A 22,988-nucleotide genomic window follows, 5' to 3' on the forward strand; every position below is an offset into this window, starting at 1 on the left:
AAAGTTGCTATGTATGCGCAAGTCTCTTTTCCAATAGTGTGGCGGAGTTTCCCCCTCAATCACTGTCAGAAATCCATTGAATTCTGGCCCTTCCAGTTCACAAGTGATGGATTACGCAGTGAGCCAAGGCTGAGATCCAGATGCTGACGATCTGATTAACTCGCTAATAAAACCACCGCAGTTAAAATCCCACCCTCGTCTCCAGAAAATAGAGACTTGGCATGGCAGCAAGTGGGATTAAAGGTGCAGCAAGCCAAGCACGAGGTGGAGAGGCAAAGAGAGATCAGATGGTCCAAAGAAGGATCTCCACCCGAAAGGTCACCTATTCCTTTTCTCCAGAGATGCTGCATGACCCACTGTTACTCCAGTGTGTCTATCTTCAGATGGCTGGTACACGCCTAGCAACAACAAAGGGACCCCCATACCACCTTCATTAATGCTTGTGAGGAACTTCTCCCTGGGGTTTGCGAGGTACCTGGGTTTTCAGGCGGCTAAGATTGGAGACATCTCAATGTTAATGGCCATACTCCACATTTGTCTTCCACCTTGGAAGGAAATGCATTGCAACATGCATCTACGCTATAGAGAGATTATACCAGATCATGCAAAAGCAAACACCCAGTTCTCACTGCTGCTTTGGGATTCACATTTACGTAATCCTGGGCGGAATTGCCATTTCTCTCAAAGTGTGGAAGTTGGGCTCATCAGAATCTTCAAATTCCCTTTAACGTTCGACGTGCCCCTGTGAGCTATTCCTCCACAATCAGTGGAAGAAACTGAGCCAAAGAATGTCCAGAGTATGAAATCTCCCTTCAATTCTTGGCGACACCACACTTTGTTACTATTGACCAAACCTATTGGGGATAGAATGGTTTTGTTTTGAATACTGGAAATCTGAAATAAAACCAAGAATGTTGGAAACACTCAGCAGATCAGACAGCATCTATGGAAAGAGAAACAAAGTTAACATTTCAGGTTGATGATGAAGGGTCTCAGACTATTAAACCATTAAACTATTTCTCCTTCCGCAGATGCTGCCTGACCTGCTGAGTGTTTCCACGTATTTTTAGTTTGAGAAACGACCCTAGTAATTTAAGGGAGAATCATTTTTTTTAAGACAAAAGAAGATACTTGATGCTCATTCCCTTGAGAAATTAAATTCTAAGTCATGACCAGTGTTAAATGTCATAGAGACACATTACTCGATATCTTAATGCACACCACATCTAATGAGTTACTGTAAGGTGCAATTCCTTCAGCTTTGAGCAGTCACTGCATCCATTCTGGCCACAGCTAGAACCTAGAATAGATAAACAGGGGAGTGGTCAGTTAGGCTACTTTTTGTGGACTTGATTGTCCAAGCAATGGTGACCCTCAAGAAGTGAGAAGAAATTCAGCTCTACACAAAGTGATGGAGAGACTCAGTGGATCAGGCAGCGTCTGTGGAGGGAGTGAACAGGCGATGTTCGGCTTGAGGGATCTTCTTCAGACGGGTGGTCAAGATTCTAGTCAGTCAATCAATCTGAAGAAGTGTCCCGTCCTGAAACGTGACCTGTCCATTCCCTCCGCAGATGCAGCCTGACCACTGAGTTCCTCCAACACTTTGTGTTTTGTTCAAGATTCCAGCCTCTGCAGTTCCTTTTATCACTACTAATTAAACTCCTGTGATAGTTCAGTTACGGACAATGGCAATTATCAGACCGAGAAGACATAAATGAAATAACCATCGCTCTTCTTGCGGTTGGAGGCTGCTGTTCAACCATTACTTTAATGGTCAGTTTATTGGCGATTTTGTAAGCGTTTCTATATTAATAATTTAAGATCTGCTTGAACTTGGTTATGCTCAAGAGGAACGCTCTGTATGGCTCCCAGCTCAAGGTGAAAGCAACTCTAGTTTAAAACAGAACGAGACCTGGCTTCTTCATCAAAGATTAATTTCCGAAGTCTATTTCTTGTGGTTCCCTGCTGATGCGCAGAGCAGTGACATCAAGCCACATCAGGCAGGAACACTCCAGCCTTCTGTTATGGAAGGAGATGCATTTTTTTTTAATGGTCTGGGCACCTCGAGTGTGAAATGAGGAAGGTTGTTCTCTCATGCGGGGGGTTGCAAACCCAGAGAACCTGTAGCTGCACAAGCAAGTGACTATAATTGTCAAGATTATCAAGTCATGATTAGGGGGAGACATAATCTGCTTCAAAGTAAATGGCAGGACAGGTATGAGGGGCAGAACGGCCTACTCACTGACTGGATAGCACACAAAAAAAAAGCTTTTCACTGTACCTCAGTACATGTGACAATAGTAAACAAAACTAACTTGAAGAGCCATCGCAATATTAGATCTAAGCTACTTCGGATTGAAGCCAGGAAGAGGTGGATTCTCTCCCTGAAAGGTTTCCGGGGAATGCTGGGGCACTGAAGAGTGATAGGTTTTTGCCAGGTGAATGTGGATTAATTGGGATAGAATTGAATGGTGGAGAAGGGTTAGCAGTAGGGCTGAGGGACTGAATGGCCTCCTGATTCATAATCTGATCGAGGCTCTGGTAACAAGCATGATGATGGCATATAGTCTGATTCACATGAATGGAATTGAATAGATTTCTTAAATATAATTCCAGAGGACAAAATCCACCCACAGCAAACTATGTGGCTTTTTTTTGTATGGATGACATTGTTATATTTTTTTACCACATGCAGACCGATGAAATCGTTATGATCTCGTTGCAACTTTACCTTATTTTGTTCCGTACCCCCCGTCTATTCAACCAACCCTGGCAAAGCTTCTGCGGGGCCTGAACTTGCCACCACAGGGCTCCTGCCTGAAGGCGAGAGAGTTACTCATCTGCCCAAGGCTCCTTGTTCTAGTCATAGACAGACAGGGAGACAGGCCCCCCCCCCCCCCCCATCTAATCCACACCAGCCCGCCAGCACCCCTTCATGCAAATCATAGTTTCATTCTTTCGAATATCCGATGAATTCCCTCCAGACTCTGCCACACACATGCGCACTTCAGCCGGTGAATCCACCAACCTGCACATATGTGAGAAGAGGGAGGAGTCTGGAACACCCTGCTATCACAGGGAGAACTTAACCAATTCTGTACAGACGGCAGCGGAGGTCAGGATTGAACCAGGGTCACTAGGGCTGTGAGGCGGCAGCTCTACTGGCTGCAGCACGGTGCAGTCTCATGTCCTGGACAGAGGAGTGGATGGCCTCCTCTCATGTGGTCCAGGCACCTCCTCGGCAACAAGTTGTTGTTTAACGCCGGCCTGTGCTCGTGTGTCCGTGCTGGGAGCATTGCTTGCTGCAGAGCCAAGTCTAGACCTTGACCCGTTGAAGGTCAGGCTGCAGTTTGGTCCTCCACTCTCATGGGCACTTCACTCTCAAGTGGCACAAGTGTGGGCTTTCGTGCTTTAAAGGGATAATTTCCTATGAGATTGGGCTCTGGTCCTGGTTTGCATTGAATGGATTACTGATACAGTGTTTGGTTTAGTGTCAATTTATTTCACACTAACATACTAATTGCATTTTTTTCCAATCTTCTTTCCCATGTTCTCTCTCTCTCTCTCGCTCTCCATCTCGGGTTGCTCCTCAGGAAGTGGAGGTTAGTAGTAGTTTTATTTTGCTACATTGTTGAATTTGGGGTTACCATTGACTCATTGATGTTTATTATAAATACTCCGGTATTTGGTTTAGTTTAGAGATGCAGCTCGGAAACAGGCCCTTCGGCCCACCGAGTCCATGCCGACCAGCGATCCCTGCACATTAACACTATCCTACACCCACCAGGGACATTTTTTACATTTACCAAGCCAATCAACCTACAAACCTGTGCGTCTTTGGAGTGTGGGAGGAAACCGAAGATCTTGGAGAAAACCCACGCAGGTCACGGGGAGAACGTACAAAACTCCGTACAAGCAGCACCCGTAGTCGGGATCGAACCTGGGTCTCCGGCACTGCATTCGCTGTAAGGCAGCAACTCTACCGCTGCACCACCGTGACTGCCTGGTATCTTGCCAGTTCATTTATCATAGTTATAGGCCCTGTTTTATTTAGATTATCTGTTATTTATTTCTATTACCTATTAGTTTGATTATTTGTTCCATTAAAAATACTAAATATAATGTAGTAGAAGGGAGAAATGGAATCTGATTTAGATTTAATATCAAAATGGAGACATTTGAAAGAATGTTTTGATTGCATATTTAATATTTTCATAGAAGCAGGTCATTTAGCCCATCAAGTCGCAGAGAAATTCCATCAGTCTAATTCCACGACCTTTTTCCTGTAATCTATCCTATCTCACAGATACATGGAAAAAGGTGCAGGAGTAGATCATTCGGCCCTTCGAGCCAGCACCGCCATTCAATGTGATCATGGTTAATCATCTATAATCAGTACCCTGTTCCTGCCTTCTCCCCATATCCCTTGATTCCACTAGCCCTAAGAGCTCTATCTAACTCTCTTTTGAACGCATCCAGTGAATCGGCCTCCACTGCCTTCTGAGGCAGAGAATTCCACAAATTCACAACTCGCTGGGTGAAAACGTTTTTCCTTATCTCAATTGTAAATGGCCTACCCCTTATTCTTAAACTCTGGCCCCTGGTTCTGGACTCCCCCAACTTCGGGAACATGTTTCCTGCATCTAGCATGTCCAATCCCTTCATAATTTTATATGTTTCTATAAGATCCCCTCTCTTCCTTTTACATTCCAGTGAATATAAGCTCAGTCATTCCATTCTTTCATCATATGATAGTCCCGCCATCCCGGGAATTAACCTCGTGAACCTACGCTGCTCAATAGCATGAATGTCCTTCCTCAAATTAGGAGACTAAAACTGCACACAATACTCCAGGTGCAGTCTCACCAGGGCCCTGTACAACTGCAGAAGGACCTCTTTACTCCTATACTCAAATCCTCTCGTTATGAAGGCCAACGCATCCAATCCACAAGAACTGATCCAGTATCTATAGAACATTGAGAAATGATCACCAATGCATCCACGATTTCTAGAGCCACCTCCTTGAGTACCCTGGGATGCAGACCATCAGGCCCTGGGGATTTATCAGCCTTCAGTCCCATTCTACCGAACACCATTTCCTGACTAATGTGAATTTCCTTCAGTTTCTCTGGCACCCTAGGTCCTCTGTCCCCTAGTACATCTGGGAGATTGTATGTGTCTTCCTTGGTGACAGAACCAAAGTCTGAAGAAGGGTTTCGGCCCAAACCGTTGCCTATTTCCTTCGCTCCATAAATGCTGCTGCACCCGCTGAGTTTCTCCAGCATTTCTGTCTACCTTCGATTTTCCAGCATCTGCAGTTCCTTCTTAAATACCTGTTCAACTCGTCTGCTATTTCCTTGTTCCCCATAATAAATTCACCTGTTTCTGTCTTCAAGGGACCCACATTGGTCTTAACTGATGTTTTCCTTTTCACATACCTAAAGAAGCTTTTCATGTGTTTTAACAACACACCCTTACTGATTCTCCGACCACCCACCGACACTCTGGGCAATTTACAATTGCCGATTCACTTCCAGGTGAGGAGGCAAAGATTTAATGGGAACCATTTTGTAAACAGGGTAGTGGATGTATGGAACGAGCTGCCGGGGGAGGTAGTTGAGGCAGGCAGTATCGCAGCGTTTAAGAAACATTTAGACAGGTATATGGATAGGACAGGTTTGGAGGGATATGGGCCAAATGCAGGCAGGTGGGACTAGAGTAGATGGGACATGTTGGCCGGTGTGGGCAAGTTGGGCCGAATGGGGCCTGTTTCCACACTGTATGACTCTATGACACTTAACAATGGTAGGTTCCTGGAAAATGCTGCGGGGCAGGTGGTAGAAGCAGATGTGATATCAGCATTTAAGTGGCATTAGACAGGGACAAGAACCGGCAGCAATGGAGGTACGTAAATGATGAGCAGGCAGATTGGGTTACTTTAAATTGCCACTATGGTTGGCACAGACATGGTGAGCTGAAATGCCCATGGTTTCTTGTGCTGTAGTGTCTCCGGAACTGGTGCACTACAATGCTGACAATTATATTTTGCACATTGTATCTTCCCCTTTGTTCTAACTCTTGCACTGACGTTTGGCCTGATTGCATTTCTGTATGGAACTATCTGATGTACAGCTCTTCACTGTGCATTGGGGCATGTGATAACGATAAATCTGAACCTGAACCTTATGTTCTATATTTAAGACATAGATTCTGGATGAACAAAGGGGTGAACTGTTACTGTGGATAGGCAGGAAAGTTAACTTGTACATCGGGGAGATTTGCAGGCAAGAAGGAAACTAGGCAGTGGTGATTGATGAGGAAATGGAAAGCACTGTAAGAAAATAGCATTCATCCAAGTGGGGCAAAAATGTGGTGAATCATATGTAACCCATAGACATGCAGAGTAATGTGATGGGGAGATGATTGAAACCTAAGAAACACATAATAAATGGGAAGATACTGGTTAGAGATAGAGCATGGAAACAGGCTCTTCACCCACTGTCCACGCCAGCTTGGATATGCTCGTGTCGTTTTCTTCCCGTGTACACGGGACTTCAAAAGAGTAAATAGAAATGACCTACTTCCCTACGCAGAAGCATAAAAACTAAGGATATAGCTTTGAAGTAGCTGGTTGAAGGATTAGAGAGGAGATAAGGAAGTCGTTTCACTTGGGAGATGATTAGAGTCTGGAACTCACCTCTGATCAGGCGGTAGAAGCAGAAACCCATATCATGTTTAGATGGTGTTTGGAGAGATGACTTTCCCAGAGAGACTCGGGTTGCTGAGAGGTGAAAGAAAGGATTTCCAGAACATGGAGCCGAGTTTAAAAGATTTCTGGTGCAGGAGCTTCTTCTTATCGAGTTCCACACACAAGATTAGAAGTTGTTCAGCCGGAGCTGAACACACGACTTGGCATCAGCATAGAATGGTGTCTGTCTTGTGCTTCTTATGCTTGGTGGTGGAAAGATTGGTGAAAACAGGGCCGTGACATGAATGCTCTTTCCTTGACCTTGCTCCTTGCAGGAGCTCATAGTGCAATAGGTGGTTATATTATGCGGTAAAGCTGGGGGAATTAGCCCGAGTGGGGCTTTGTGTTACCCTGTTGCTGTTAAAGTGGCAATGTTCAACCTGGCTACTTATGTTCCTTTTGTCCTGCATCCTATTTCCCAGAGATGGGATACCCAGTCACCACTGATGTCTGTCCCCGCATCGCTGCAGTCCTGTGTTCCCCACTCGCTCGAGGCATTGTCTTGCTGAGTTCATGCATTCCACTGGTGCCTTCCTCCCAGGGACCTCTTGACGGGTTTACCAACCCAATGCAAAAATGCCCTCAGCTACTTCTCCCAGTCCCAATATTGAACAAGCCTGCAGTCTAGTAACGACTGTAGCTGCAATATCTCATGCAGGTTAAAAAAAGAACCATATCAATAATACAAAAATGATAGCCAACTTAAGAACAGGTGGTGTAATGTAGGATTATGGAAACCGGAATAGACTAACTTGAGACCACTTTGTTGAAGTTATGGCTGGTGTGGGATCTGATCTGTACACCTGCCATTTACCCATCATCTCTTCATCATTTGATCTTAGTTTTAAAATCCACAATTACCATTCAGGGAATCCAGTACCAAACATCTACTGCGTAGGAAGGAACTGCAGATGCTGGTTTAAACCGAAGATGGACACAAAAAGTTGGAGTAACTCGGTGGGACAGACAGCTTCTTTGGAGAGAAGGAATGGCTGGCATTTCGTCTTGACCCAAACGTCACTCATTCCTTCTCTCCGGAGCTGCTGCCTGTCCCGCTGAGTTACTCCAGCTGTAACTTGTGTCCAAACTTCTACCACCAGACAGCTGTGCCTGTGATGGTCCGGGCTGAATCCACCGCTCTCTGCAGCCTGTGTGTTGCAATTGCCATACCAGGCCATGATACAACCAGTCAGGGTACGTTCTGCAGTGCATTCATAGCTGTGTTATTCAGTCATGGGATCTGCACAGGGTATTTATTTCCATCCACGCAGCCCTGGAGAAGGCCGTGGTGAACCACTTTCTGAAACCAAAGTGTATTTAAAAAGGAAGTCATGATCTGGTCTCAAGAGTGGGATATTTGTTATACTGATTGTATTGGGAAGGGTGATTATAGGGTGATGGGTTGTATATATGACTAAGTATAGTATATGAGGGTTTTTTCTTTTTTCTTTTTTTCTCTCTTTTATGTATGGCTTTGTAAATATTTGATTAGTGTATAAATATAAATAATTTGGTGTACATATAACTGCTAAATTTGTATAAGAAAATTATAAGCAGTTGAATAAGCGGTGGGAATTAATAAGCTTTGGTTTCTTCCTGCTCCTTTTCGGACACATACGATTTCATTTATTTATAAATATTTCTTTCTGACACTTTCTAAATTTTGTTTTTTGTGTGCTGTTTCACACTTGCTTTTTATTCTTTTATTTTGTTCGAAAAATGAAGAATTAAATAAAAAATAAAATAAGTGTGTCCTCATTCAGGGGATTATACTGTGAGTTTCTGCTGCTGATGGCTTTATCAGCCAGCGTTCACTGAGTAACTGCACCAAAACGGGTCAGTTATCAGCCCTGGCGGGTTCTCCACAGATAGGACTGGGATCAATAAACACACTTTTCCAAAGAGGTGTCTTGACCTGGAGGCCCACTGAAGAACAATGCAAGCACTCCGGCCCACCAACAGCACTGGTTCTCAGAAGCAGAGTCAATAATATTGATGAATGAAACACTGTCAAGTACCACTGCTTGGAAAGAGTATGCGGCAATATTGGCACGCACACAAGCGATTTTTTTTGGGTTCTGCCATTTGAACAGGGTAACGCACACCCACTATTTCAAGAATTTAATTTAAATTATTTTAATTAAGTTATAGTATTTAAATTTTAAAATGTCGAATAAAGTCCGAAAGGTCTTGTCCCGAAACATCACCCATTCCTTCCCTCCAGAGATGCTGCCTGTCCCGCTGGGTTACTCCAGCCTATCTTCGGTGTAAACCAGCATCTGAAGTTCTTTCCTCCACTCCCTGTACCTCATATTCGATATGGTTCCCCAGACCTGTTTTGCCCCTACCATGAAGGCAGTGACAATTTTTGTTTGACTCCAGCAATGAATTAGAGAAATGTTTATCAAAAATTGGACAAATTATGTAAACTGAGGTTAAGTCAGCAGTAACAACTTTATGCCCAGATTCTCAATGACTTTTGTGTGTGCTTTGATGGTAAAGATGGTAAGGGCACAGCAGTAGAGTTGTTGCCTACATCGTCAAAGATGCGGGTTCGATCCTAACTACAGGTGCTATTTGTTTGTACGTTCTCCCTGTGACCTGTGTGATTTTTCTCCGGGATCTCCAGTTTCCTCCCACACTCCAAAGACACACGGGTTTGTAGCCTAATTGGCTTGGTATAATTGTAAGTTGTCTCCGGTATGTGTAGGAAAGGGTTAGTGTTGGGGGATTGCTGTTTCCGCGCTGTAAATTAAACTAAACTAAAGATACTTTTTATAAATGCGTGTCCTTGTTGTAAACTTGCTTAGTGTCCTTACACAACAAAATAGGAACAGCCATGTAGCTCTAACAGCTGTGTTTAAGAAGGAACTGCAGATGCTGGAAAATCCAAGGTACACAAAAATGCTGGAGAAACTCAGCGGGTGCAGCAGCATCTATGGAGCGAAGGAAAAAGGCAACGTTTCGGGCCGAAACGTTGCCTTTTTCCTTCGCTCCATAGATGCTGCTGCACCCGCTGAGTTTCTCCAGTATTTTTGTGTAGCTCTCAACAGCTGCAAGGTGATTTGTAACTTTAAATTTTTTTTAGTTGGTTATTAAGGTTTTTAAATTTCAAAAATAAACTTTCTTCCTAAAAGATCTGTGCATGTATCCAAGCACGGTGCGGGCACAATCATCGATGTTCTTCACAAAGCTTGATCGAGCCCGTTTAGCTGGCTGTCGGACACGTTTGTTTCTCCTTGCACTGCAGCGCTGAAGCTCATTGTAAATAGACTCGGACTACATTTATTGCACTTAAAAGTTAATTAACCTTAGGCCTCAAATTATGCTGTGCAAATAATAGCTCAATGAATGCTTGACCCTGTTCATTGCAAGTCCCCCCCAGCCAGTTAGTTTAACAGAGTGAATTGGTTTACTTAAGGCCAATCAGCACTGTTGAAGTTTGCTGAAGCATATACCTGTTGCTATTGACATAACATGGTTTCAGGTGCAACATCGATGAAGTGTTGTGGACTTATCGACAAAGCATGGTTTAAGTTGCCGGTATCACCTGGGACTGGTTCTCTGCTTCACCTTTCCACCCATTTAATTAGCCGTTTGGTGCCGAATGCCCAAAGAGGTTATCTCCAATCTTCTCTGGCCCACACGTCCATTGCCTTTGCTATCTCAGCCCTCAGCTCCCTCTCCTCCACCTAACTCCACACTCTCATGATTCAGAACCAACGGCAGAGATAGAGTCACCATTGTAGATGGGAGTGTCTCTGGGAGTTGGGAACAGGTGTTGACAACCACTGCCTAAGATTTGTCATAAGGTCATAAGGAATAGGAGTAGAATTCGACCATTCTGCCTCTCAAGTCTATCAAGTCATTGCCATTCAATCGTGGCTGATCTATCTCTCCCTCCTAACTCCACTCTCCAGCCTTCTCCCCACAACCTCTGACACCTGTACTAATCAAGAATCTATCTATCTCTACCTTAAAAATATCCACTGACTTGGCAAAGAATTCCACAGATTTACCACCCTCTAAAGAAATTGCTCCTCATCTCCTTCCTCATCAAGATCGTCCTTTCATTTTGATTCCTCTAGTCCTAGACTCTCCCACTAGTGGAAACATCCTCTCCACATCCACCCTATCCAAGCCTTTCACTATTCTGTTCAAAAAGGAACTGCAGATGCTGGAATATCGAAGGTACACAAAATTGCTGGGGAAACTCAGCGGGTGCAGCAGCATCTATGGAGCGAAGGAAATAGGCAACGTTTCGGGCCGAAACCCTTCTTCAGACTGAAGAAGTCTGAAGAAGGGTTTTGGCCCGAAACATCGCCTATTTCCTTCGCTCCATAGATGCTGCTGCACCCGCTGAGTTTTCCCAGCAATTTTGTGTACCTTTCACTATTCTGTTTGTTTCAATGAGGTCTCTCCTCATTCTTCTAAGTTCCAGCGAGGACAGGCCCAGTTCCGACAAACGCTCATTATAGGTGAACCTACTCATTCCTGGGAAGTCTTGTAAACCTCCACTGGACCCTCTCCAAGGGCCAGCACATCCTTCCTCAGATATGGTGCCCAAAGTGGCTCACAATATTCCAAGTGCAGCCTTACCAGCGCCTTAAAGATCCTCAGCATTACATCCCTGTGCACTTGAGATGTACCCGCTGACACAATCTATATAGTCATGAAACAATTGTTTATTTTCAATAGTGCTGAGAAAATTATTGACCACAAGTCTTTCTTCCTACTCCTATTTTTGAGCCTATTTCTGAGCCTACTCCTATTTCTGAAGACGGCTCTCGACCCGAAACGTTGCCTATTTCCTTCGCTCCATAGATGCTGCCTCACCCGCTGAGTTTCTCCAGCATTTTTGTCTACCTTCGATTTTCCAGCATCTGCAGTTCCTTCTTAAACAAAAGCTATTTTTGATCTGTTGTTTCAGTGGGTAGAAAGATATTCAGATAATTGCAGCATATCAGGATGTTCGAGAGACAGCGCAAGACCCAGAGTCATTGTCAGTGCTTTATTGGCACGAGTCAGGGGAAATTAATTTTATAACTAACTCCACGAATAGACAGGGCAGCCGCCTGCAAACCTCCACATAACAACGACAGTCCAATAATAACTAATTATTGCTGAGACCTAATGGTCTTTCATCCTTTCAAAGCTCCAGGTAGGAACTTGAGGAGGGACGTTCTGTTTAAACGATGATGATTTTGTTTGTGTTTTAATAGTTTTCTTCTCTTGTGTAGGATGATTACATCCGGACATGGGATCAGCATCAGGCCTTCGATGAGGGTGAGTTTTTCCATCGAGGCTTTTCTTTTTTGTGAGACTGGGAGTTTCAAACCGAGTTGTTTCATTAGATGATTTAGTGTTTCTGTAACTCTGTCTCAATTCCATCCATGGACACTCACGTTGTCCCTATTTCCGTCCCATTTTCTCCATCTTCCTATTTACCTCCCTCTCCTTTTATTTCCCTTTCTCTCCCTCTATATCTGTGACCTTTCTAAATGAAATTAGTCTGCTTTTTTTTTTCAACAGGACTTGAGCCTTCTGCTTGCAATTCAGATTTCATTTAATACCAAGGTGTTAGTGAACAAAGCAAAGGTCATTGTTAGCCCAGGGTCAGTAGCTACCAAACTCACCTCAGAAGGAAGTGAGATCCAGTCCCTCACCAAATATATAGGAGTATATTTATAATTTATATATATGGGCTGTTAGTCTGTGAGAGGGAGACACTGTTGGAAGTGCTATCTCTTGGAAAAGATGTTTTAGTTTTAGAGATACAGTGCGTAAAGAAGCCCTTCGACCCACTGAGTCCACACCAACCAGCAATCCCCACACATTAACTCTATTCTTACACACACTAGGGACATTTGACACTTACTGTATAGCAAGCTATTTAACCTACAAACCTGTACGTCTGTGGAGTGTGGGAGGAACCCAAAGATCTCGGAGAAAACCCACGCAGTCACGGGAAGAACGTATAAACTCCGTACAGACAGCACCCGTAGTCGGGATTGAACCCAGGACCCCGGCGCTGTAAGGCAGCAACTTTAACGCTGTGTCACCGTCCCACACTATGGTGATCTTAATCTCCCCCACCTCGCTCTGATTCCAAGGCCCAATTTCAAGCAACAGTAAGATTATCCTCAATAAACAAGCCTCGCTCATCATTACTAACAAACAGATTGTCTGATCATCATTAACACAATGCTGTTTGCAGGAACTTGTTGTGCAAATTGCATGTTATTCTTACATTATAACAGTGACTGCACTTTGAAAGTACGTCATTGACTGTAAAGTATTCCAGCAAGGGATGGGATAGGTGCTAGAAAAATGTAAATCTTTACCCCTTTACTTTTCTGGAGATGGAGTGTCGTGAGGTACTAGTTTATTGTCAATAGTGCCGTGAACATTAGGAGAAAAAAAAGTTTTCCATTAACCAGTTGTGTAAAACTTTTTGATGTAAAACATTCTCAATGGCGTGCTGCTTTGGGAAGTGACTAATACTGACCCCACTGTTCACCTGTCACTGTAGTGTTTGCCTCACAGCGCAAACAAAATATGTCACTGGGGGATATGTGTAAATAAAGACTCAAAGTGCATTTGTGCTGCTTTTTCACCTTAGTCCAGGGAGGGGCAAACCAGCTAAATACTATTGAGATGTAGTCTGCAGAACCACATAGCAATCAGTCTCCATGCAGTAAGTTTATATTATTGAATTGATGGAAGGATACAACATGGAAACAGGCCCTTTGGCCCACCAAGTGCACACTAGCCATCGATCACCTGTTCACACTAATTGTATGTTGCCCCACCTTCGCATCTGTTTATAAGTTACAGGAGCAGATGTAGGCCGTTTGGCCCATCGAGTCTACCCCACCGTTGAATCATGGCTGATCTATCCTTCCCTCTCAACCCCATTCTCCTGCCTTCTCCCCATAATCTTTGACACCCTTCCTAATCATTTACTGACACTCCCTGGATAAAAGAGGGGCAATCCACAGAGACTAATTAACATACGAACCCACACGTCTTTGGGATGTGGGAGGAAACGGGAGCACCCAAAGGAAACCGGCACAGTCACAGGGAGAATGTGCAAACTCCAAATATGGCCTCAGTGACTCCAGATGTGGACCTGGAGTCTCTGAAACACAAACATTACCGGGACATTGCGAACTCAACGTGACTGACTGTGTAGATGCTGGTTTACTCCGAAGATAGACACAAAATGCTGCTCAGTAACTCAGCGGGACAGGCAGCATCTGGGCAGAGAAGGAATGTGACCATGTGCAGGTTTTTTATGTTTAAGAAAGAACTGCAGATGCTGGAAAAATAGAAGGTAGACAGAAATGCTGGAGAAACTCAGCGGGTGAGGCAGCATCTATGGAGCGAAGGAATAGGCGACGTTTCGGGTCGAGATGCTGCCTCACCCGCTGAGTTTCTCCAGCATTTTTGTCTACCCCAGCTTTTTTATGTGGTCAGTTCAAATTGGCGGATGCAATTCTGAAGCCTGCAATCTGTGGCTTGAGTGGTCCCAGTATCATTTTTGGTGGAAAGGTTCCAGTGTTTACCAGCTGCCACAAACAGCCGTGACCAGGCAATCTGTTTCAGCCAGGTTGGATGTGGTGAGGGCAGAACCTGATCAGTAATCCCGCAAATGGAAGGAACAAAAGGTAAGACAAATGTGGGAAGCACGAGCATGTACCAGCTTAGTTTAGTTTAGGGATACAGTGCGGAAACAGGCCCTTCAGCCCATCTCACCCGTACTCTATTTCTATCCTACACACTAAAAATAAATTCACAGAAGCCAGTTACAAACCTGCACGTGTTTGGAGTGTGGGAGGAAACCGGAGCACCTGGAGAAAACCCTCTTGATCACAGGGAGAACGTATAAAGTCCATACAGACAGCACCTGTAGTCAGGATCGAACCCGTGACTCTGGCGCTGTAAGGCAGCAACTCTACCGTTGCGCCACTCTGCCACCCAAAAGCGCTGGAACATAGTTTGCGAAAGAGGTTAGAGGTTGGTGTTTTATTCTTGTGTGGGGCGGCATTGATTAAAGGTTGTGTTGGCAGGAATTGCAGATGCTGGTTTACACCGAAGTTACTCAAAAAGTTACTCGACCGGAAAGGTCACCTATTCCTTCTCTCCACAGATGCTGCCTGACCTGCTGAGTTACTCCAGATTTTTGTGTATTAATCATATGGGGAGAAGGCAGGAACGGGGTACTGATTGTGGATGATCAGCCATGATTACATTGAATGGCAGTGCTGTCTCGAAGGGCCGAATGGCCTACTCCTGCACCTATTGTCTATTGTCTATCATATTGAATGGCGGTGCTGTATCGAAGGGCCGAATGGCCTACTCCTGCACCTATTGTCTATTGTCTATTGTCTATCATATTGAATGGCGGTGCTGTATCGAAAGGCCGAATGGCCTACTCCTGCACCTATTGTCTATTGTTTCCATGAATCAGGGGGGTTCCGTCTGAGAGGGGAGTGGAGAGAATGGCAGAGACTGAAGAATAACCTTGAGCATGGGCAGGGACAGAGCAGGGCATTGTGTCCTTCCTCTGTCAGTCAGTAGGCTGCTTCTAGGCTCAACAGAGTAACGGAGAACAAACAGTTGAGGTGAATGAGTGGTGTCAGCTGGCTACTGGGCCGTGTCATGTAGCCTGGTGTTGGTGCAGCTGTCAGCCATCAGCTGTAAGCATGTGTGAAATAAATCAGCTGAGCTGCCAGAGATGGGAGATGATGCCAGAGTGCTGGAGCCCCTGGGAACATTGAAGGCAGCACAGAGACAGAGCAACTGAAGCATGCATTGAATTAGTTGCAGAGACACAGACTGACGCAGACATGCTGGGAGAACAGGGTTTTATCAATTTTAACAACACTTTAACAACTTCAAGGCTCCATCCAAGAACTCAAACAGTCCAGGTGAGGCAGAGGTTCACTTGCATCTCCCCCAACCTCATCTACTGTATCCGCTGTTCCAGGTGTCAACTTCTCTACATCGGCGAGACCAAGCGCAGGCTCGGCGATTGTTTCGCTGAACACCTCCGCTCAGTCCGTCTTAACCAACCTGATCTCCCGGTGGCCCAGCTCTTCAACTCCCCCTCCCATTCCCAATCTGACCTTTCTGTCCTGGGCCTCCTCCATTGTCAGAGTGAGGTCCAGCACAAATTGGAGGAACAGCACCTCATATTTGGCTTGGGCTAGTTTATACCCCAGCGGTATGAACATTGACTTTAGATAGCCCTTGCTTTCTCTCTCCATCCTCTCCCCCTTCCCAGTTCTCCCACTAGTCTTACTGTCTCCACCTCCATTCTATCTTTGTCCTGCCCCTACCCTGACATCAGTCTGAAGAAGGGTCTCGACCTGAAACGTCACCCATTCCTTCTCTCCAGAGATGCTGCCTCACCCGCTGAGTTACTCCAGCAGTTTGTGTACACCTAGGCTTTACCAATGCTGGTTTAACCAGGCTATGATTCCTTAACTATAGACCACATAGACAAAAAAAAGCTGGAGTAACTCAGCGGGTCAGGCAGCATCTCTGGAGAAAATGAATAGGTGACGTTGCGGGTTGGGACCCTTCTTCAGACTAACTACTGAAAACAGTCTGAAGAAGGGTTCTGACCCGAAATGTCATCTATTCCTTTTCTCCATTCTCCAGAGATGCTGTCTGACTCGCTGAGTTACTCCAGCTTTTTGTGTCTATCTTCTGTTTAAACCAGCATCCTTCCTACACTATAGACCGCGTACCAGGAGTCAGTCTTCCTGAGCTCCATGAATTTTCTACATATCTGTTAATGAACTGTGGGGACCCAGCATGTTTAACATATTATGAAAAGCGCCTTGGTGCTATTTTTATTCTTGGTTTTAGTTTGCTAATAACGCCACTCAACACATCAGCGTTTCAGATATGTGGCAATGTCAACCAGTATAAAGTGAACATGTCGGGTCACCGCATCTAAAGAGACATTGAAATAATACAGAATGGGGGCAAGTCAAGTTGAGTTTATCATTATATGCATGTGTACAGTGAAGTGTAGATACAATGAACATCTAGCTTGCAGCAGCATCACAGGCAAGTAGACTCAACCAGCACGCAAATCATTAATTATGAATTATCCATAAATTCTACAAGGCAGTGAAAAGAAAAAGACTGTGCAAAAACAAGACATTCAGAAGTGCAAAGCGCAGTTAGAAAACAAGTCCATGGTGGTGCAAAGGTGGTCCATAATGCTCGGTTGATGAGGTAGGATTAGGGTTGTGCAGTAAAATGGAGAACCAAGGAACTGCTGATGCTGGAACCTTAAGCAAAACACAGTGCTGGAGGATCTCGGTGGATCCGGCAGCATCTGCGGAAGAAGTGAAAGCACATTCCCTCCGCAGATGCTGCCTGACCCACTGAGTTACTCCAGCACTTTGTGTTTTGCTTCGGGTTGTGCAGGTCAGGTCAAAAACTTGATGGTTAGAGAAAAGTAGCTGCTCTTGAACCTGGTGATGTGGGACTTCAGGCTTCTGTACCTCCTGCGCGACGGTAGCAGTGAGAAGAGGAACGGCCCGAATGGTGGGGATTCTGTATGAGAGATGCCGCCGTCTTGAGGCAGCACCTCGTGTAGATGCTTTCGATGGTGGGAAGGTTGGAACGGGGTGAGTCCACCACTCTGCAGCCTCTGTGCATTGGAATTGCTGTTGCAGGACATGATACGACCAATGAGGTCCCACGGTACATCTGCAGAAGTTTGGTAGATGCCGGGGGGGGGGGGGGGGGGGTGATTGGCAGTCACCGAGGTACATTGTTTAGAGATACAGTGTGGAAACTGTCCTTTTGGCCCACCGAGCCTGCGCTAACCAGCGATCACCCCATGCACTAGCACTCTCCCACACACTAGAGACAATTTTCAATTTTACAGAACCCATTAACCTACAAATGTATACGTCTTTGGAGTGCGAGAGGAAGCCGAAGCACCCGGAGGAAACCCATGCGGTCACAGGGAGAACGTACAAACTCCATACCAACAGCACCCGCAGTCAGGATCGCAACCGGGTGCTGTAAGGAAGCAACTCGACCGCTGCGATACAGTGCCACTCCTTCTATTTTGTATCACCTTCTGAAGAAGGGTTCTGACCCAGAATGTCTTTTTCCATGCTGCCTGAACCAGTGAGTAACTCCAGCACTATGTGCTTTACTCACGAGTCACAGATCCTTGTGCCTCTTGCATTATATTCTGTTGCTCTGTAACACCACCTAATGAAGAGTTGATGCAATTACTAGCCTATGATTATACAAATTAATAACATCAGTTTCAAACCCAGGTGAACTTGATAACATAACAAAGAATGTAATAAGTAGTAAAGCTAATAGCTATTCGGAGAAGTGGGACAAACTTGGATTGTTTTTTCTGGAGTGTAGGAGGTTGAGAGAGACTTCAGAAATATATAACGTAGATAGTCAGAATGTGCAGGAAGGAACTGCAGATGCTGGTTTAATCTGAAGATAGACACAAAAAACTGGAGTAACTCAGCGGATCAGACAGCATCTCTGGAGGGAAGGAATGGGTGACGTTTCGGATCGAGACCTTCGTCAGAACCTTTTTCCCAGATTGGAAATGTCAAAGATCAAGGGAAGAGGGAGAAAGTTTAAGGGAACTTTGCAGAGCAAGTTTTGATAAGGAGAGTGGTGAGTACCTGGAACACGCTGGTGATGGAGGCTGATAAGAGGCTGATAAGAGTGGCATTGAAGAGGCTTTTAGATAGGCACCGGGACATGCAGTGAATAGAGGCAGAGAGGATTAGTTTATCTTGGCTTCATGTTTGGCACAGACAATGTGGCCTGTTCCTGTGTTGTTCTGTCCTATGTTCTTTAGGTTAGTTGAAGGATCTCCTGCTGCGTCACCCAATGCAGCACGGCCCTGAGCCTTTGATAATCAGGCAGCCTTGGGCCTAATTGTTGCTCTCCTCAAGGACACCAAACATAGCCCTCTTTCAGTTGTTGGAAGGAACTGCAGATGCTGGTTTAAACCGAAGATAGACGCAAAATGCTGGAGCAACTCAGCGGGACATGCACCATCTCTGGAGAGAAGACGTTTCGGGTCATTCACACTGCTAAACCCCAACTCATGTTGTAGGGATAGTGCGTTACTTCTGCTTTCTGGTTAACCTACACCCAATAACTGGACAGTTCGGATTTAACCCCTTGATCGCAAGGGAGATGGTAAACACGACGTGCAAGTGTATTTGAAGAAGGGGCTCGACCCGAAACGTCTCCCATTCCTTCTATCCAGAGATGCTGCCTGCCTGTCCCAGCTGAGTTACTCCGGCATTTTGTGTCTCTCTTTAGCACACTTGCAGTCCTGGGCTTAGAAACCAATCTGTGAGTCCAGGAGTCTCCGCACTTGAAAGTTGTAGGGGAGATGATCAATGAGATGAGATACGGGTGAATCCCTCCCACTGACAGGCTTGAAGAAGACGTGTGTGGATTGCACAAGCAAAACAGTTAACAGTTGGTAGACGTGACCCAGCCAGTAACTCGTGGTGGTAAACTGTTAATGTTTATCTGACTTTATCCAGTGGATTTGAGAATCCCTGTGGCAAGAACAGTCGGAGGCAGACATCAATAATATGCTACCTTGCTTCTTGCGTGCAGGTCCAACACGCTAAAGATTTCTGATGTAATTAAATAGATATGGTCGTGCGCACTGAGCAAAAACAGTGAGGCAACAGTGTGAGTTGCCTCTTAAGTCCCAACTCAGAGGCCACAGTGATTTTATTTGCTGCCAGGTTCTGTGAATATGCATGCTGGCAACAAGGCAGATAAGAAAGTGCTTCGTTCTTTATTGTCATTGATCTTAGGGCCTGCAGCCCAATAAATTAATTGTGTAGGAAGGAACTGCAGATGTTGGTTTAAACCGAAGATAGACACAAAAAGCTGGAGTAACTCAGCGGGACAGGCGGCATCTCAGGAAAAAGAGTCTCGACCCGAGACGTCACCCATTCCTTCTCTCCAGAGATACTGTCTGTCCCGCTGAGTTACTCCAGCACATTTTTTTGTGTTAAATCCAACCCCAATCTGTTCTCTGTGCTGAAGGAACTCGGTGACTGGCACTGTTCCTCCAGCACTTTGTGTTTTGCTCAAGATTCCAGCATCTGCAGTTCCTTCGGCCCATTTCTGTTTTCTTATGCGTCATAAAAATTCCCACGGCACAGTTTTGAAAAGAGGAGGCCAGGCTCTGTTCACTGTTGTCCTGGCTGATAATTATCCTCCAAGGAACAGCAGTGAAACCAGTTATCACAGTCCACTCCTCTAGTTACAAATTGTCTGATGTCTCCCATATTATTAACACTGACCTCAATGCAGAAGTAGGGTGTTGGTTGTAATTTGGATTACTGAATATGAAAGGCGCTATGGAAATGCAAACTCTACATGTTCCAAGAGAAAGTCTTCTGGATTATAATACCATGTTGATACACGATTTGAATTTAGGAGCAAGGAGGTCCTTCTGCAGTTGTACAGGGCCCCGGTGAGACCACACCTGGAGCATTTTGGTCTCCTAATTTGAGGAAGGACATTATTACTATTGAGGGAGTGCAACGTAGGTTCACAAGGTTAATTCTCGGGATGGCGGGAATGACATATGATGAAAGAATGGGTCAAATTGGGAATTAGAAGGATGAGCGGGTATCTTATAGAAACATATAAAATTCTTAAGGGATTGGACAGGCTAGATGCAGGAAAAATGTTCCCCATGTTGAAGGAGTCCAGAACCAGGGGTCACAGTTTAAGAATAAGGGGTAGGCCATTTAGGACTGAGATGAGGAAAATCCTTTTCACCCAGAGAGTAGTGAATCTGTGGAATACACTGCCACAGAAGGCAGTGTATGTCAATTCATTTGATGTTTTCAAGAGAGAGTTAGATTTAACTCTAAGTGTCTGAAGAAGAGTTTCGGCCCGGAACGTTGTCTATTTCCTTTGCTCCATAGATGCTGCTGCACCCGCTGAGTTTCTCCAGCATTTTTGTCTACCTTCGATTTTCCAGCATCTGAAGTTCCTTCTTGAACAAAGTTAGATTTAGCTCGTAGGGCTAACGGAATTAAGGGATATGGGGGAAAAGCAGGAATTTTGGATGACCAGCCATGATCATATCAAATGGCGGTGCTGGCTCGAAGGGCCGAATGGCCTACTCCACCTATTTTCTGTTTCTATGACTTCAATCCTGCAAGACCTTCATCAACAACAGGCCCACATCAATAAGAAAGACTCCTAATTGACCTTGCTAGTTTAGCCAGGGTGAACATTAAATTATTATATGACCCTGGCACTAATATGTTCCATGAGAGTATTAAGAGGGCTCTGGTACTTTTGAAAATCGAACCTGTGTAAAATTAGTGTAAATTTGGAAAAGCAAAGTTGCATTGCTCAGTGCACTTTGGGATATCCCAGAGCACTTTGAAGGCAATTAAATACTTTTGAGATGCAGAGACTCGTACAGCCTGAATTACAGCAGGATGTTTGCAGACCAGCAAGCTCCTACACTGAACAACATGGCAATGACCAGACTGTCTGCATTCAGTACATTAATTTTGAGATAAATGCTGACTGGGATAACCAGAATTTAAAAAATAAAACCCTGCAGATGCTGATTAATCTGAAACAAAAACAGAAATGCTGGAAGCACTCGGTAGATCTTCCAGGTGAGAGACAGGTTCACGTGCACCTCATCTACTGCATCCGGTGTTCCAGATGTGTCCTCCTCCACATCAGCGAGACCAAGCGTGACCATTTTCTGAACATCAGCATCGCGAAGGCAAAGGTTTCTGGATCACCCAGTTGCTGATCATTTTAACTCCTCTTCCCATTCCCACACTGACCTTTCTGTCCTGGGCCTCCTCCATTGCCAGAGTGAGGCCACTTGCAAACTGGAGGAACAGCACCTCATATTCCACATGGATAGCTTATAACAACACAGAATTGTCCAATTTTAGGTAATTACAACCCCCTCATTCCATTCTCTTCTCATCTCCCCAGGGCCCCTCCTGTACTTGCATCTATTTCTCCCCTGCCCCTTTCTTCCCACCTACTTCCTTTCCTCTCAATTCACAACTCTTCAAACCTTTTGTTTCACACCTTCTGTCTTTTCAGCTCTGGCCTTTGTCCAACCACCTGGCTAACAAATAACCCCCTCACCTGTATCTACCTGCCTGCTTGCCAAGATGTGTCTTACCTCTACACTCTTCCAACTTTCTTCTCCCCCCACCCTCCCTCCCCCTTATCTGAAGAAGGGTCCCATCCCAAAACAACACCTACCCATGTTCTCCAGAGATGCTGCCTTTACCATTGATTTACTCCAGCACTTTGTCTTTTATTTTGGAAACCAGTATCTGCAGTTCATTGTTTTTTCCCAAGAACAGAAATATTTCAGAATATGGAAGTGTCTTAGCCCAAATCCAGCTGTCCTCTCAGACAGTGGAAGACACGGGAATTGCAGATGCTGCAATCTTGCCTGGACTCTGCAGGTCAGGCAGTATCTCTGGAGGACAGGGTTTAGACAAACCCTACTTCAAAATCCCACACAGTCACAGGGAGGACATGCAAACTCTGCAGAGAGAGCACCAGAGGCCAAGATGGGAACCAGAGTCACTGAAGCGGTACTGCCAAATGAAGCTTCACCTTTCTGAGTCACAGCCCTTCGGTCCTAATACGGAAACAGGCCCTTCAGCCCAACCCATCCATGCCGACCAAGATGCCCTGCTTAAGCTGGTGCCATTTGCCTGTGTTTTGCCTTTATACCTCCAAACCCTTCCTATCTAAGTATCTGTCCAAGTGCTTTTCAAATGTTATTATACTATCTGCCTCTACTACCTGCTCTGGCAGCTTGATCCACATACCCACCGCTCTCTGAGTGAGACCAGCCGTTTAGAAAGCTTCAAGAAGAGAGGCGGTTGACTCGTGCAGTTGTAATGTGGCAAACACAGCAGCCAATTTGTGTGATGCCGACCAGCCAACTTTTAATAAAAGGGATAAATATTAGCCAAGATATTGGAGAAGAACTCCCTGTTCTTTTTTTATTAATGGTGTTGTGGTGAGGGTATGTGACTCAATTAGTGTTTTATCCAAATGAGTTCACACCCTGCTATGTAGTATTTCCTCGGTAATGCAGTGGGAACAACGGACTGGATTTTGTGACGTGGGTCCCTGGAATATGTGCAGCAGGCAGTGAAGAAAGCGAATGGTATGTTAG

The 22,988-nt window shown here is 45.0% G+C and overlaps 1 protein-coding gene across 1 annotated transcript in view; it reads left to right on the forward strand.

Moving 5' to 3' along the window:
• spock2 (SPARC (osteonectin), cwcv and kazal like domains proteoglycan 2) overlaps positions 1–22,988 on the forward strand; it is a 104,996-nt gene that overhangs the window by 14,324 nt on the left and 67,684 nt on the right. Inside the window, exons 2-3 of the mRNA XM_033012548.1 lie at positions 3,594–3,602; positions 11,989–12,034. Of these exons, the coding sequence (XP_032868439.1) occupies positions 3,594–3,602; positions 11,989–12,034 (55 nt within the window). The remainder of the gene's footprint in view (positions 1–3,593; positions 3,603–11,988; positions 12,035–22,988) is intronic.

This window comes from Amblyraja radiata, chromosome 37, assembly GCF_010909765.2.
Source record: "Amblyraja radiata isolate CabotCenter1 chromosome 37, sAmbRad1.1.pri, whole genome shotgun sequence".
Classification (NCBI taxonomy): Eukaryota; Metazoa; Chordata; class Chondrichthyes; order Rajiformes; family Rajidae; genus Amblyraja; species Amblyraja radiata.